Raw genomic sequence first — 18,120 nt, 5'->3', positions numbered from 1 at the left:
TCTTCTTTCAACTATGCTGAATTTCCTCAAAAGTTGGTTGCCTTCTTCCGTGTGGTACCTCTGCCCGTGTAGGAAAAGTCAGCATCGAAGGTCGAGAACGTCCCGGATGAGGATTCATCTTTCCCGAAACAAGGTCAGAACTGTGACCATTTTGTTCCCCAGATATCTTTTTGTCTACCAATTTCCAAAGAGTTTCTTCTATTAGTCACTGAGTGTCTTTGATTTGTGCTTGATTCCTTGAAGATCCCTCAATAGTGTCATGAATTCGGCAGGAGTAGGTTCTTGATCTACCATTCTGCCAACTGAGTGGGATCTCCTTTTCTGGCTATAAACTTTCATTCACTATCCACAGACTTGCAGGATCTTTGGCTCTGATACCACTATAATGTTACAATCCCCACAGTTGAAGATGTCACTCCTCTGTATACCCAATTTCATCTTTGTTAGGTAGTTAGAGGGTGTTATAAGGGAGGGAGCGAATTGGAGGCAATGTACAAACTGGAGGGAGGACTGTTTGAGTTGTATAGTAATGACTGATAGCTCGTACAATGAAGGTTGAATGGGTTGTACGATTGAGACTGAAAGTTCGTATAGTTGTGACTGAATGGTCGTACGGTAATGACTAGGAGGTCATACTATGCTGACTAGGAGGTTGTACGATGAGGAGGGGAAGATGTCATACGATGATGGAGATGAGGCATACAGTGAGGAGTAAAAGAGGTCGTACGGTGATAGAGGTGATGTAGTACAGTGTTGTTCTTCCGATTCACTAAAGCTAAGTCCTCCAAAATGGAATTGACAACTTCAAGGAAATTGTACAAAAGTCACTAGAGTATATTGAGATAATAACAGATAGATATAGATATATTCCACACTAAAATGGTGTTCTGGATTTTCCAGACCTGAAGAAAAGAAATACAATGGGACGAAATAGGGTGAGGGTTGATTCCCACCGAAACCGCAAGAGCCAAGTAGGGAAGATTTCTCACTTCCTAATAGTGAACAAGAAAGAACTCCAAGCAGGAATTCGCAGTACAAAGAAAATAATCCAAATCACATACCAACTACTACCTACATGTCGTGCTTAAATACCCTTCAGAGGAACTCCCAAGGGTCTACAAAGATAGCCAATGGCCACACCTATAGAAACAATTAAACAAAAAATGGGTCCAAGATATACTAAATCAATCGGCCCATAAACAAATGTTTGATTATTTATTTATTTTATGACGGGAAAATTACACGTCTCAGTGTAGCAACATGTCCCTGCATGAATGAGATTCATGTAGAGACATGTCTCTACACATTAATATATATATATTTAATTGAAGTGTTATTGGAAAACACATACAATGTCAATTGAGTGCCATTACAAGTAACACATTCTCCACTGTATGTATATATATATATATATATATATATAAGTTTTAAATATATCTTTATAGGTCTGCATTGTTTTCTTTAGAATATTTCTACAAACAAAAGAGAGTATTATATCAAACTGAAAGATATCATAACAGTGACAATTCTAATCTATTGCATTGAAAAATTAAAATTATCTCTATATAGATAATATGACCTATACTTTTAACGATTTAAGATGCTCTAATTTTGACAGTAGACCACCACCCCCCTTCCATTGTAATTACTCCAAAGTCCAAATTAAAACTTAAGTATTTTATTTAACAACGAAAAAAAGGTCTACAACAAGAGGATTGCACTGCATATTGCTTTCTCTAAATGTATACCATGCTACAGGTTATCAAATTCCTGATGTTTCTGTTTTTGGGGAGTTCATAAACCCATTCCTTTTATCTGTGTAATGACAGTTGGATATTCATTATATAATGAATAAATGTTCTCTTTTCAGGTTTAAAAATAATAGCATACAACAGAACTTCAACTCCATTCCTTACCTTTCTACATCATCTTCTGGCAAATTGTTGTGTGTAAGAGACTTTTTAAGTTTGTCAAATCTGGTAAACAGAAACATTTTGTATAAAATTCGGATTCAAAAACATTAACCAAATTAATTTTTAAAGCTGCACATAAATTTATTTTTTATTTGAAATATTGATAGAGAAGCGAATATTTATATTACCCATTTTTTCTGAAAAACCATTCAGGGAGCCAAGGAAGCTGAAAGAAAACTGCAAATCAAATAAAGAACACTATTATTGAAATATTATTTATTTTTCCTCTCTCTGATCATAAAAATAAATCGGTTTCACCAAAACATGCATTCACTTAACAAAATCACTCAGTTCCTTATCTAGTGGAATCAACACTTAAGATTATCTCTATTTATCCATTTTTTTCTTATAGACACAATCTCCTTTAGTCATCTCACAAACTATCTTCTTTCCATCCCATTCTTTTGCATTAAAAGTTGGAACATCACCATATATTATATTTGAGTATTAATTTATTGTTGGTTTTATAATTCTGCTTGAGTTGTATACGGATCATTATTTTGAAAGTTCGTTATAGAGGGCTTGGTTTTAAAATAGTGATTGAAAACAAATTCTGAAGATATATGCTGTATGAAATGCACCAGATGAGTGCTACAAAAGACTGAATGGAAAGCAACCAAGAGCTTGAACAAAGCCTACAACAGTGAGAATATCAAGATCCTAACATGATTAAATCAATTCAGTTAATCAAAGCTCAAAAAGGTAGATGTATTCCAGAGGAACATGTTATAGTCAACTACTGGCATTGGTGTATGTTGATCATCAACTAGAGCCCAGAGAATGTCAAGGGCAGAAAGGAACATAGAAATGAAATAGAACTCTCCTAATGTTCACAATGGGCAAAGTAGAAAATAGGAATTCACAGCATGTTCTATGAAAACAGAAATATAATAGGTTAATGAATTTAGTTCCTGAAAAGTAACTAGAAAACAAAGCATTGTGAAACTTGGCATGTATGTATGCCTACAGTGTAGGCCCACGTAGGTAAACCCTAAACTAGCAATACAAGTACAAAGTAAAGGAAACTGACAGGCAACTCAAAGAAGCACAAAGTAAACAAAGTGTTATTTTAAATTACACTTTAAAATTCAAATCTACCACAAATAGAGATGGCCATCTATTTTGTCCAATTAAGTCTATATATGACCTCCCTGTTCAACAGCTTTCTTCAATAGTCTTAACAACAAATAGCTAACAAATTAACAATAATTTATTCATCTTTTGACACAACAGTTAAAGACTTGCTACAGGATTCATCCACGGAGAGCCCTATACACAGCTCAGAAGGGTCTGAGGATGGAATCCTAGGAACAGCCCAAACAGCAAGGGTACTGTTGAGGCCTGAAATTTGCACTCCGCTAAATTCAGTGAAATGAATTGGAAATTTCAGGTAACATGAAATCACTCATAGGCAGTGGGATTTTCCTATGGAACTGAGTGAACCTCCAGTCGGGTTATAGGCCAGCTCCTTATGATAATCACCTAAGTTTTTGAATGCTGAAACAAACTAGATTTGATAGGAAAAGGGAAGAGGATGCGGAAATAAAACCTTAAAAACTGACCCTAGATAATAGAGGTGATACACCAAAGTTTATTGATACATAACATATGAATGACTTCACTTCGTAACATCTCTTTTATGACTTAAACACTTCTACTTTATAAAGGTTTGCATAAATATTTCACAGTGAGGGTTTGGAGAAAAAGCTAAGGAAAAGATACAATTTCACTTAACAGTCCTAAAGACATGACACACACACTACAAGCTGCAAACAAACTCACAGTTCTGTATTTGAGTTGAGACAAAGATCAAAAGGAGTCCTAAAACTCACTATTTTCTCTTATCTATCAAACATTTACACAAAATTTGCAGAAAAAGAAGAAGGTTCGTAATCAATCCAAAGAAAATTTGCTCCAAAATAATTCCATTCATATATTGAGTCTCCAGAAATGAGTTACAAAAGACACAGAAAATACACTAAGGACATTAGAAAAAATGTCACAAAATTTCTCTACATAATCAAAACTGAAAAAACAATAAGAGTCTCAAAAGACTAAGTAAAAACCCCCTTGGGGTCGAATCCGTGAAAAGAGCCTCAGTAATAGGAGGCATAATCACCAAAAATGATGACTAACTACTACACAACTGCCACTAAGTCATAGAGGAACCTATGACTCACTCCTAACTGCCCACAAAATGCTCAAACTGGCCATAAAGATCCCCAAACTACCTAGTCAAAGCCAAATCCGACCAAACTGACTCCTATAATCATTCCTTATAACTCCAACTTGATTTATCACTTGTTAAGAAAAATTGAATATCCCTTTGCTCTTTGACATGTGTGACTTTAGACTTAATGACCATGATGTATGAATAAGTCTACCTAACTGTATTTTTGCATCAAGAGTAGAGAAGAATTAAAATGATTTATAAGTATATCATTTAATACTTCTTTTACAAAGACAAGACTCAAGCAAAAATAAAAAAAGTTCAACATAATCATTAACCAAGCCTTACCCATAAGCCACGACACATAAGTATATTCAATATGAATTTTGGCAAATAAAATATCATCTAATCAGGTTGCAAAGACATATATAAAAACAAAAACATCTAAGGTCATTAGATTTCAAAGGCTTATGAAAAAACATTGAGGGCAAACATATTTACTCACACCATAACCTTAAGGCTTATTCATTTTTCATACGTTTTTTCTGGAAAGCTTGACTAGGATTTGAGTATACATTTTCTAGATGCTCCTGCTCATCTCCTCCTCTCTCAACAGGTGTTGAATGAGTATGTTAGACAGGATATATACAGGCAATATATTATCACTACTTGGTGTAATCCTCCTAGTGGATTAAGCCCTAAGATGGCATTTTATGCAAAGCATTTTCTTGAGATTCAGAATGGTATTATTGTGCATCCTAGTTATCTCTATACGCGTTGGTGTCATGCTCTTCGATTCTCCTTGGACTCCTTCAGAGTTGGTTCTCATCATCTTCAGGTCCAGACTGATCACCATTTGGATAGAGAGGATCGGGTTTGTAGATTGTGTAAATTGGATGAGGTTGAGACAGAGACCCATTTCTTATTTCGTTGCCCTATCTACTATGAGATTAGGGGGAGATATTATTGTCTTTTCAGAGATTGTTTCTCTCTCTGAGTTCTTCAGTTATGACAATCAGCATCATCTTGCACTTTATCTTCGAGAGACCACTCAACTTCGTGAGCATACCCTCCAGTCAACCACATCTCAGAACCACACCTCAGATCAGCTTATTACCATCTGTTTCTCCCCCTTGTCTCAGTCACAAAGAGTGAAAAAGGCCTTCCAGCATTACTCCTTCTAAATCGGTCAAACATTGCACCAGTCTTTCCAGACAGCCGCACTCCTCCAATGGATCTCGGTGACGATCTATTATGTTGTATTGTCCAGGGTTATATCCTTCTATCACTAACTACTTTGTACCCAGGAAGGATTCTTAGTCCTTATCTAGTGTTGGATCCTATTTCTCGTTTTGTTGTTTCTTTTTTGTCACCATTTGGTGATCCTGCTGCTGCTAGCTCTTCTGTTTGTATGCTCAGTGCTATAAACCTCTTTGTTTTTTTCTTGGACATTAATAATATTATCTTATCTCCCGCAATTTGATGGCTGAATCTAAACTTTAAGTCTTTCTTGGAGCAGTCGTTGCTTATTCTTTTGTCATTTTTCTGATCTAAGCCGCCACTTTGATGGCTGAATCTAGAGTTTTGTAGAGCCATTCATGTAGCCTTGGCTGGGAACTATAATTATGTTTTGGCTTTTTGCTTGTGCCATGCTGCCTGGAGTTTTCTTGGAACAAGCCACAGTCAGGTTTTGCATTGTAACATGTAATGACCCCTACCAATAGGCCACTAAAAACCTCTAATGCTGAACTGAGAAATTTTGTCAAACACTTCGCATACAAGGATCATATGACTGATATAGTATTTCAGTTTGCTTTAATGACTCTTTTCTTCAATTAGCATCAATGAGAATTTTTGCAAGAGGGCTCAAAATTGACTAAACAATAACCTAACATGAATGTTCAACTTATTTTGACAATATTCAATGCATATATGTGACTAAAAACTACTTGCAATATGCTGCTACAGCAAATAGTAATTATGACAAACACTTTGGATGCAACCTATGATGGCGTTAGTGCACTTATAGCCAAGTGGCATTAATACAAACACTTGATATGCAAAATTATAACATTATTTATGCCAAAAAGAGAACCTATAGCCAATTGACATTTTCAAACAATTGGCATGCAAACTAATAAGCTGATCATAAATGATAAATACATATTCAATTACAACTGTATCAGACCAGCAACTTATGTCTCCTTTATTGCACATATAATGTCAACTACAATGCTAGTATGAAATGGCCAAGACTCTTGGCTTACATCCGCAAGAATAATGCTTAAATCTGATACAAACTTTCACCTACAGCCTTACCTTCTAATATGCATCTAAATGATAAGAAAAATGCATGAAATATCCAAAGGACCCTGATTGTAGATGGCTGTAATAATTTTTACCAACGCTGCCTTTCCGCTTTGCTTTTTCAGATCTGCTTTTTCAGATCTGCTTTTTTCGCTTTGCTTTTTCGAACTTGCTTTTTCGGACTGCTTTTTTCGGATCTACTTTTTCGGACTGCTTTTTCGGATCTGCTTTTTTGGACTTTCTTTTTTCGGATCTGCTTTTTTTTTTCTCTTGCAACCAAAAACTCGAACCCTCAGGTAAGTCTGAGTATACAAATTAAGCTCAACTTGAAATGGCTGAGTGCCACTTCCAAAGGGCAACCCTTCAAAGGATCTTTCACCCCCTCAGTTATGTAATCGCTTGGAAGGTATCGTTCCCAATGATTAGTATCGTTCCCAATGATTAAGCTGAATACTTGCAGGCCTTCAAGCTCCACAAATGCTCAAGTAGACACAATAGAAAAAATAAACTTGGATGATAGACAATGAGCCCTCCATGCCTATATATTCTTTTTCTCCACTTTCTCCAGAAACTTCTAGAACATTATTTTATTTTATCTATTAAGTGACTTTATAAAATATTTTATAATTCAAGTCACTTTATTAAATTAATTAAATATAAAGTTATCTTTTAATATTTATTTATTTGATAACTTTATAAATAATTAACTTAATACCACTTATTTATTTAATTAAAATAATTAATTAGTCATCCTCATAAAATATTTATTACTTTGGATAACTTAATTAATTTAATTAATTAAATCAAATTACCTCCAAAATGGGGACGTGACATAACACCTCTACTACGGCTGGAGATTTGCTGGTAAGTTTCTACCATTTGGACTTATTCTAGAAACGATTATGGAGTTCATTTCACCTGTTGTGGATGAGTTTTTCTTTCCTTTACTTGATGTTGTGACCTTTCTCTATGAGATGAACTCCTCTGTATATGCTTAAACCGCAATTAAGTCCACCATGTAAAACATCAGATACATACTTTACCCTTTCTGGATTTTGAGACCATGAATTGCTCCCATTTCCTTTTAAGTTTAATTTGAAATGGGTTTTTTGTTGATTGTAATGGCCCTTTGCCAATAGGCCACTAATAACCACTAATACTGAACTGTGAAATTTCGCTGAACACTTGACATGCAAACTAAATACACTGCTGAAAGTAAAACGTTGAATAAAGGAAATTGTTGTGTGTCGTCTGTAGATTTTGCATTCTATAGCCGACTTGGTTATGCCATCAGAGATTTTGTATTTTGTAGCCGACGGACCCCTTCGGGAAGGTTTGATGGGAAGTATTTATACCTCGTCTGGGATCATTGTAAATCATCTTATCAAGCATAATGTAATGTCTTGGCATATGCAAATAAGGAAAAAAAAAAAAGTGCAGGAAGCCTGTCCGCAGATGCCCCGCGGAATGCTGCTCCGCGAGGAGGATGTCTCACGGAGACCTATCCCGCGGGCAGTGATTGCCGTGGGCAGGCCCGTAGACAACTTCCCGTGGGCTACCTTAGTCCCCGCAGATGTATGTTGTTCTCCATGGGTTATTTTCCCTCCCACGGATGTTTTGTTTCCCCGCATTCAACACTTATCCCCCAGAAACGACTATTGGTGTGTTGCCTCTCGCAGATGCTCCTCCTCTTCCGCGGTTATTACTGAGTTCTCCACGGCTCTCTCCGAGTGGCCCTTGCTCCCCAGCGGCTAATGGTTGTAGCTTCTAAACATTTCTCCCGCAGCAAGTCTTGATTAGTTCTGATGCATTGAATGCCCTGTTGTTTCTAAAGACCCATTTTGCAAGGTTTGTGATAAGATTCGACAAGAAATACTCTGGAACAGAGGAGCATGACCATCGATTTAGTGTTTTCAAGACCAATCTGTTGAGAGCTTTGGAACACCAAAACTTGATCCAAATGTCGTCGATGGCATCACAAAGTTCGTAGATTTGACAAAGCGTGATTTGACTGAGGATTTCAATTGGACAGAGCGAGGCTAACATAAGGTAAATTTTTGATAAAGCTAGAGGATCGACTCCTTGCGTCCTGTTTTTTTTGGACGAGATTGATTCTATTGCTACGCACCGCAGAAGTAGTGTTGGGGATGCTGGCGGTGCCACAAACAGTCTTTAACTAGTTGTTGGCAGAGATGGAAATGGTCATGAGGCGTAGAAGACATGTTAAGGTCATTTCCATCCTCCAACGGCGTGGACTTAAGATTTTGGTATAGTTTTGGGTAAATTGAATAGTTGCATGTTTCTGCAGAGGTGTTTGTGACTTCGGCAACCAAGGCAAGTTGAACGAGAACCAACAAGAAATGTAAGAGGCCTTGGAAAGGAAGTAAAGTGTCAGGAACCCTATATTATAAAAGCGCGAAAGAAGCCGTTATTCTATGGAATCGGCAAGGAAATGAAAGCAGTGGAAGAATCAGCTGAAGACAAGTATGGAGAAGAATGCAAGGGTTTTAGCTTCTGGAATCCGAGTTGCAGGGCCATCCGCTTCCAACAATAAGAAACAGTAAGTCAAGGCAGAACTCACTCATCTCACAGTTCAGTTTGAGGGACTCAATGGCAGCAAGTGCCGAAAATGGTGGCAGGAAACTCCAGACGCAAACCTAATTAATCAGATTCTGATATGGGCACAGGTGCATTGGGCCATCCAGCTTCCAGTTTTTTCTATCCGATTATTTGAATTAGTTTTCCGAACTATGATAGAAGCATATAATCGACACAAAAGAACTAGCACATTCTTGTACAAAAAGCATCGGATGACGATTTCCTTTAAGCCTAGGGATTTCACTAAGGTTTTTGGCATCCCTAGTCCAGGAAGTAAGAAGGTGGAAATCAAGAACCACAAGCTCTCTCAAGAACGGAAAGAACATTGGATACGATTAGTGGGTCACGACCTTACACCTGACAAGATGGAGTCAATGATCAAGGGGTCTAAATGTAGAGGGCTTCGGCGAGATCTTATTCAGGAAGGCCATTGGAGGTGCATTATGGATGTCATCAAGAGCAAGCTGATAGGGGTGACTCGAGCTTCAGATATAGCATTGCCACAGATTGTATTCATAAATGGCATCATGAACAACACGGTGTATGATTGGGCTACAGTTCTTGCTGACAGTATGGAGGAGTTCATGACACTCCAACACCGCACATTCTTTATGCTGCACCATGCAATTGGCTTGTTTCTGGAGGCAGCGGTTAATCAGATACCAATGGATGATTTTGAGGCACCACCTCGGGGGAAGTTGGCACAAGGAGAGCCTCTAATATTTTATTGGAGACATCTGGACACAGGTGGGACAGCAGCGGGGTAGAAGAAGGTATTTCAGGGATTGCAGGCTCACAGGGACACCGACAACAAACGGGAGGAGACTTCGGAGAGAAACGAGGCGGACTACAAGGAAGAGAGTACTTCGGCGGAAGCTGGCAGCGAACCAGCAGATAGTGAGCCCACATTTTTCACCCCGCCGCAGTTGTCAACTTTGGCGCACTTGTCCGCTCCCACTTCACGCATTCCTCCTTTTGGTCAGCATCATGCACCGGTCGTAATGACCCCACCGGCAATAGCAGATGTCCCACGGGCAGTGGCTGAGGGTGTCCCACTGACAACAGATGTTGTTGCACCAGCAACCACTCCAGGTGTTGCTTTCTCCACGGCCATGGCGGATGTTGTTCCAATTGCACCAGCAAAGCCAATCTCGCAGAGGGTAGAGTTGCCAACGCCGAAGCTTGAGCCCCAAGTTTGTTTGGATGTGATTGACTGTGATGCAGTGGTCACCATTTTGTCATCCTTGTTAGCAGACGCCAAGTGAGTACAGTCAATCCAATCAACCTAGCCAGCACAGCAGGAGGAGAGCATGGAGCCCGCAAGTCAGAGCAGCCAAAGGTGATGGATAGAGGTAGTGCTTTTGTCAGACAGCAGTTCTGACTCATCCTTACCAAGGTTAGTCTGTCCATTCAGTCCCCGAGGCATCTAGGGGTCCAGCTATAGTAGCAAAGCCTCAGGAGGTGGGAGTGCCACAGGCCAAGGATGCGCCGAGGGCAGAGGAGGTTGCACCGGATGTGGGCATGGCCACCGCAGACAAGGAAGAGAATAGTGATGCAGAATGGATGATGGAGGGTGTGGCAAAGGAGGACTATAGGTCGAACGAGGAGAGGTGCAGGGACTACCTCAGGGCTATGAAGGTTGCGCTAAAGAAGGGACACAATGTGGCACTGCAGGCTATGACTCGGTGGAGGGAGTGGCATTTGGTTCGGGCTTACATCAGGGGGATTTGCCCGCAACGGTTTCGTTCATGTTTTGAGGACAGAGGATGACCAGCAGTTGAGACACCAGAGATGTTGGCGGATTGGACCACTGAGCTGGAGTTGGGTCCGTGCAACACTTCCATGGAGAAGCTGCCACACGAGATAGTAGGATTGTACAAAGAAGTCTACTATGCTCGCAGGCGTGCTAAGGCGGACAGGGCAGCAGACAGGGTTGCAGCGAAGAGGTCCCTAGCAGCAGAGGAGGCTAGGGAAAAGGTAAATGTAGACTTGGCCAACTAGCAGGTAGCGTGGGCAGCTAAGCGGGCTGCACTATTGCGGGATAAGAAAGCGGCCGTGCGGGATAGGGAAGCAGCTAAACAAGCCGTGCGGGATAGGGAAGCAGCTAAACAAGAGTTGCAGTTAGCCAAGACCTAGGCTATGGATGCAGCGCTTCTCTTGAAGGAAGTTGTAGAGGTTAACACACGGATTCAGAAGGATTTGAGCATACGGACAGAGCAAGTCTATGAGTTATGACAGCAGCAACACTCTTTAGGGGCACCACCTTCTCTCTAGTATTTTTTGTTTGTTGTATGTGGATTGTCTCCTATTTTGTTAGTCCTCAGGAGACGACTTTTCTTTTTTGGGGGGTATGATGTCGTCGGTAGATTTTGCATTCTGTAGCGGACTTGGTTATGTCGTTGGAGATTTTGTATTTTGTAGCCGACGGGTAGATTGGTATTATTATGTAGCCGATGGACCCCTTCGGGAAGGTTCAGCGGCAAGTATTTATACCTCGTCTAGGATCATTGTAAATCATCTTATCTTATCAAATGCTCTGTATGTAATCTCTTGGCGTATGCGAATAATAAAGAGTACTGCTGTTCTGGTTCATTATTTGTGTGCGTTAATCATTTGATCTATACGGTAAAACATTGGGCAACAAATCTACTCAAATGGCTGATGTAAAAAAAAAGCCAATATATTTATTCAATGATAACCAAATGCTTTTACATATGATATGCAATTTTCAACTCAAAGCATTACAGCATGGCACATTACAAACAAACCCTCACTGGTTGAATGCAACTGAGAATTTCTTGCAACTACAAACTGAAATGAAAGAACTTGGATTGAGCAAATGCTAGAGACTAAATGCTGAAGACAAAATGATGAAAATGCAACTCCAACCTGCCCTCAAACTTGCTGACCGTACGACCTGCAAGTACAACCGTACATGTACGGACTGGTATGGCACCTGGTAAAAATAAATGCTGAGCTGAAAGGTGCCGAAAATGCTATGGAAATAATCGCTAGGCTCCAAGGAAAATTCTCCAAGAAAATAAAAATCAAACTTCCAGCCAACAGTGAGATATGAGCAAAAATTATGTCCAAGTTGAAAATCGAACCCTGCTGGAAATGTCCAAATAAGCCCAACTTGTAGTAGTTGAATACCACTTCCAAAGTGCAACCCTTCAAAGGATATTTCACCCCCTCAATTATGCAAATCCTTAGGAGACTTTGTTCCTAATGATCAATTGACAATCTATAGACCAAGATGGTCCCACAAATGCTCAAAGAGAAAAGTAGTGTAAACTCAAGTCATAGGATGTCCAAATGAGAGGCCAAGCACTCTATTTATTCAATTTCCTAAGAAGCCACTAAGAACTTTTAGAAGTATCCATAAAATATTCTTATGAAATTCCTTTATAATGCACTTTTATATAAAAAGTAACTTTATAAAATAAAATATGCAACTCAACTCAAAATTATAATATTTTGGCCCCGAATAACACATAAAATAAAAATATGATAAACCCCATCTCTCGAAGAGAAAAATAGACCATCCAATCCCCAAATAATCATCAGAATGACTCTCTCACCAAAATCATCTGCCTACGAGAGTCCATGATAGGCAAATTCACTGAAAATGACATGTCACTAAAAAGGGGACATGATAGTCTGCCCCTCTTGAAATTGCTTGCCGTCAAGCAATCTCAAAGTTGGATGTTGCAAAATATCTTCTCCCTCCCATGTGGCATCCTCCTCGGGTAAATCTCTCCGCTTCACCAAGTACTCTCTGATAGTCCTCCTATGGAGCTGTCTCTCTCTGCTGTCAATGATATACTCAGGAACAAGAACCAATTTCCCTTCATCATCCAATGGAGGAAGAACTGCTGAAGGCACAACATGCTGACCCAACACCTTCTTGAGGGATGACACATGGAAAACATTGTGCACCCTGCTGTCTGTTGGAAGCTCAAGCTCATAAGCCATCTCACCTATCTGCCTAATAATCCTGAAAGGGCCATAATATCTAGGCTTAACCTTCTCTGACCCCCTTTTCCTGAGAATAGACTGTCGGTAAGGCTGCAGCATGAGGTAAACCATGTCACCAACCTCAAAACTCCTCGCTATCCTCTTCTGGTCTGCATACTGCTTATGCTGATTATGTGCTCTGGCAATATTATCTCTGAGAGCATCAACAATGTCCTTGCTCTTCTAAAGCAAATCCCCAACACAAGGAACTCTAACATCACTCATAAGCAAATCAACAAAGCTCAGTGCATTATAGCCATATAGTGCTCTGAAAGGAGTCATCTGAATAGACATGTGATAGATAGTATTATAGCAATGCTCACATAAATAAATCCATCTAACCCATGCTTTCTGCTGATCAACCATGTAGTTCTTCAAATATCCCTCCGCCAACTTATTTACTATCTCTGTCTGTCCATTAGTCTGCGGGTGGTAATTGGTGCTAGGTGTGAGCTCAGTGCCACATAAACGGAACACCTCCTGCCAAAAATGACTTAAGAACCTGCTGTCCCTGTCACTCACTATGCTCCAGGGTATCCCATGTAGTCTGAAAATCTCCTTGAAAAAAACTTCAACTACCTGCACTGTCGTGTAAGTAGTAGTGATGGGAAGGAAGTGTGCATACTTCGTCAACCTGTCTACCACCACATAGATGCAATCTCGCCCTTGGGCCTTAGGCAAGCCTGTAATGAAATCCATGGATATACACTCCCACTTCCTGTCAAGGATGGGACGTGGTTGTAGGAGCCCTGCTGGAAAGGTGTGCTCTTGTTTGTTCTGTTGGCAAACAGGGCACTCTCTAACATACTGCAACACATTTTCCTTGAGCCCCTCCATGTCAATCGCTCGTGTACCTGCGTGTACGTTTTGAAGTATCCAAGGTGTCCAGCTGTAGGTGAGTCATGAAGTGCTCTCATAACAATATGCTTCACCTTCGGTCCTGGGACTAAGAATATCTTGTTCTTGTAGGTAATCAAATCATCCACAAGTGTATACTTGGTATCAACAATTGTCCCATCAACAATCCCGGATGCCCATGAATCTCTAGCATACTCAGCAATGATCAAGTGCCTCCAATCTTTTGATATTTGAATCATAGCACTGAGATGTGGTCTACGTGATAATGCATCTGCTACCACATTTTGAGTCCCTTTCACATAGGAGATGTCAAAATCATAAGCCTGCAATTTACTAACCCACTTTTGCTACCTGTCATTGAGATCTCTCTGTCCAAGGAAATGTCTCAAACTATTGCGGTCAATTTTAATGCAAAACTTACCACCCACTAGATATTACTTGAATTTAGCCAATGCATGCATAATAGCCAACATCTCCTTGTCATACATACTAAATGATCTCTCTGGCCCATGGAGCTTCCTACTCTCAAATGCAATGGGGTGCTTGTCCTACATCAGAACAGCACCAATACCCTCTCCAGATGCATCACACTGAAGCTCAAATGGCTTCAAAAAGTCAGGTAATGCTAACACAGGGCATGTAGTCATGATCTCCTTGAATCTCTCAAAGCAAGCTTGTGCCTCAAGTGTCCAAACTAAGGCTCCCTTCTTCAGCAAATTTGTCATAGGAGTTGTATGGCGTGAATACCCACTGACAAATCTATGGTCGAAACCACACAACCCAACAAACCCTCTCAACTGTGTCAGGTTCTCTGGAGTAGGCCAATCCACAATAGCATGGATCTTATCAAGATCCATCCTTACTCCCTCTGCACTAATGATGTGACCCAAATACAATAGCTCTATCATGCCCAAATCACATTTGGACTCCTTAGCGTACAAGGACTCCAACTGCAGGATCCCCAAAACTATCTCCAATTGCTCCATGTGCTCCTGTCGAATCCGACTGTAAATTAGAATATCATCAAAGAAGACTAACACATACTTCCTCAATTGGTGACAGAAGACCCTGTTCATGGTGGACTGAAAAGTAGCTGGCGCATTGGTCAGCCCATATGGCATGACCACAAACTCAAAATGCCCACAATGACATCTGAAGGCGGTCTTCCCAATATCCTACTCTCTAACTCTAATCTAATGATAGCCGGATCTCAAATCAATCTTCGTGAAGTAACATGCACCATGAAGCTCATCAATCAACTCATCAATCCATGGAATGGGGTACCTATTCTTGATTGTCCTTTTGTTCAGCATCTTGTAATCAATGCACATCCTTAATGTACCATCCCTTTTCTTCACCAACACAACCGAAGAAGCAAAAGGAGACTTGCTAGGCCTGATGTGACTCATCGCAAGAAGCTTCCTGATGGTTTTCTCGATCTCATCCTTGAACCTATTTGGATGCCTGTATGGTGTAATCATCACGGGTTTAGCACCCTCCTCCAACTCAATGATGTGCTCAATACCTCTGTCTGGTGGTCTGTCAGGTGGGATGTCACTAAAGACTCTGTCATACTTCGCTCTCAACCTGTGTATGTCTGGGTGATACTTTGTCTTATGCTATCCCTTCTGTGTAGGCATCAGAGTACATACAGCTGCGTACTCAATGTCTTCATGTCTAGTTAACCTCTCCAGCTGTCTGAAGGAAATAGTCCTGATGTCTCCATTCCTAATGGCTCTCAAAATGTGTTGCTTCCCATTCACTTCAAACTTAATCTCCATGTCCTTCAATCTGAAGGTGACCTCTTCCAATGAGCGCAACCACTCCATCCCAAGCACAATATCTAGATCACCCATGTTGACAACATGGTAGTCTGCCTTGAACTCATAGTTGTTCAGGCGTAAGGGCAAATTTCTAACCATCCTGTTACACTTAAGAGTGTAACCATCAGCAACCTATACTCGTAGTCCCTCAAACTCCTCTGTCATAATTCCACGACGTTCAACAAAATGTGCATCAATGAAATTGTGCATAGCACCTATATCAACCAAAGTAATAACTATCTGCCCTGCTAGAACACCACGTAGTCTAAAAGATCCTTCCTGCTGAATGCTAGACAAGCGTGCCTCATGTAAGTGCTACTCGGGCTCCTCTTTAGTCTCCAGAGCTTCTGCTTCTGCCTCTGGCTCTGCATCACTATGATCAACCCCATGCTCAAAATTATCAAAATCCGAACCCTCGTAGTAAGCCCACATAACCCTTTTGGCCTTCCCCTTAGGCCTCATAGAACAATCATGATCTCTATCGTAGGGACCCTTGCAATAAAAACATAGTTTCTTCCTGCACAAGTCATTCAATGTCTCCATATCCAAAGGTGCAATAGACTTACCCTTGGTGTTACCTTTTTTGCCCTTGTTTTTATCAAACTTCTTATTGTCCTTGAATGAAAAAGTGCTCCTGGAGGTGAACTTGCTAGAAGGTGTTGTGAGCTCCATGCTTCGTGCCTTCCTCATAGCCTCCTACAATGAAGGGGGATCGAATGCCTTGATCCACCCCTTTAGAGGTTCAAACAACCCTTCTATGAATAGTATAAATAACCTCCTCTCGGCTACATCCTGCACCATCACTGATAATCTCTGAAATTCACTAATGTAGAACTCCAAACTGTCTGTCTATCTCAACTGTGCAAGATCACAGAAGAAGACCTTTGGTTCTTTCTTATCAAAGCACTCTACCAATCTATCCACAAAATCCTGATAGGATGTCACCTGATTATGCTGCAATGTAACCATACCATGTGACCACCAATCATGTGTTGCGCCCTCTAAATGCAAAGCGGCATACTTGATAGCATCTGTCTCTGACATAGGCCTCAATGCTAGGAATGTATCTAACTTATGGATCCAAGCTTGTGCTGTCATCTGTCCACTGCCGTCGAAAGATGGTAAGGTGAGCTTGCTAGCAGCTCGCTGCAACTCACTGTCCTGACCTCCTCTAGGCCTCCAATTCTGCCTATTACTCCTCATGTGCTCTCTTCTTTGACTCGGGTGCGATCAAAATTCAGCAACTCACAAACATGTGGAGGTAGTGCCTCTCATTCTGCATCTATAGCTCGAAGATCATCTTGAAAGTCCTTTGGCATATCGTCCTCTACTACCTCCTAGGTCACCTCTCTAAGGAATGTAGGACATGTAGGCCTATTTGCAGTCCATGACCTGTGAACCTGCTACACTCCTGTTATCCTGCTCTGGTGTCCCCCTAACCTGTCCCAGATTCCTCGACTGAACAACCCTTTCCATCATAGTAGTCAATGCACGTATAAACTAAACTATCTCCTGCTGTCCAGTAGCCATAGCCCGGAAGAAGTTTCGAGCCTCATCCTCATCAGTCCTGGGGACTCTAGGTGGACTCTGTGACTATTTTTCACCCATAGTAAGTGTATCTCTGAATTCCTGCTCACCTTTAGGTGTTGCTCTCATGCGTGTATAATACTTGTGATACCCAAAAGCTGAAGAATGCATAAAAATTCTTTACCCAACAGGATGGCAAGAACACTACTATGATACCACTGTAATGGCCCTTTGCCAATGGGCCACTAATAACCACTAATACTGAACTATGAAATTTCGTCAAACAATTGACATGCAAACTAAATACACTGCTGAAAGTAAAATGCTGAATAAAGGAAATTGTTGTGCAACAAATCTACTCAAATAGCTGATGTAAAAAAAATGCCAATATATTTATTCAATGATAACCAAATGCTTTTACATATGATATGCGATTTTCAACTCAAAGCATTACAACATGGCACATTACAAACAAACCCTCATTGGCTGAATGCAACTGAAAATTTCTTGCAACTACAAATTGAAATGAAAGAACCTAAATTGAGCAAATGCTGGAGACTGAATGCTGAAGGCGAAATGATGAAAATGCAACTCCAACCTGCCCTAAAACTTGTTGACCGTACGGCCTGCAGGTACGGTCATACATGTACGAACTGGTACGGCACCTGGCAAAAATAAATGCTGAGCTGAAAGGTGCCAAAAATGCTACGGAAATAATTGCCAGGTTCCAAGGAAAATTCCCCCAGAAAATAAAAATCAAATTCCCAACCAACAGTGAGGATATGAGCAAAAATGTATGTCCAGGCTGAAAATCGAACCCAGCCGGAAATCTCCAAATAAACCCAGC

The 18,120-nt window shown here is 40.4% G+C and overlaps 1 protein-coding gene across 8 annotated transcripts in view; it reads right to left on the bottom strand.

Moving 5' to 3' along the window:
• LOC149536178 (uncharacterized) overlaps nt 1–18,120 on the bottom strand; it is a 203,970-nt gene that overhangs the window by 91,963 nt on the left and 93,887 nt on the right. For all 8 annotated transcript variants that reach the window (XR_016356796.1, XM_089803747.1, XM_089803744.1 and 5 more), the window contains 2 exons: nt 2,102–2,150; nt 1,917–1,976 (listed from right to left, as the gene is read on the bottom strand). Coding sequence is in view for 7 of the 8 variants with exons in the window: in XM_089803747.1 (XP_089659873.1) it covers nt 1,917–1,976; nt 2,102–2,150 (109 nt within the window). In the remaining variant the exon portion in view is untranslated. The remainder of the gene's footprint in view (nt 1–1,916; nt 1,977–2,101; nt 2,151–18,120) is intronic.

The sequence above is a fragment of the Cupressus sempervirens genome, chromosome 10 (genome assembly GCF_028749045.1).
Source record: "Cupressus sempervirens isolate cs-2001-9-10 chromosome 10, ASM2874904v1, whole genome shotgun sequence".
NCBI classification, from domain to species: Eukaryota; Viridiplantae; Streptophyta; class Pinopsida; order Cupressales; family Cupressaceae; genus Cupressus; species Cupressus sempervirens.
The sequence above is the reverse complement of the archived record's forward strand: the minus strand, read 5'-3'. Positions and strand labels throughout refer to the sequence as shown.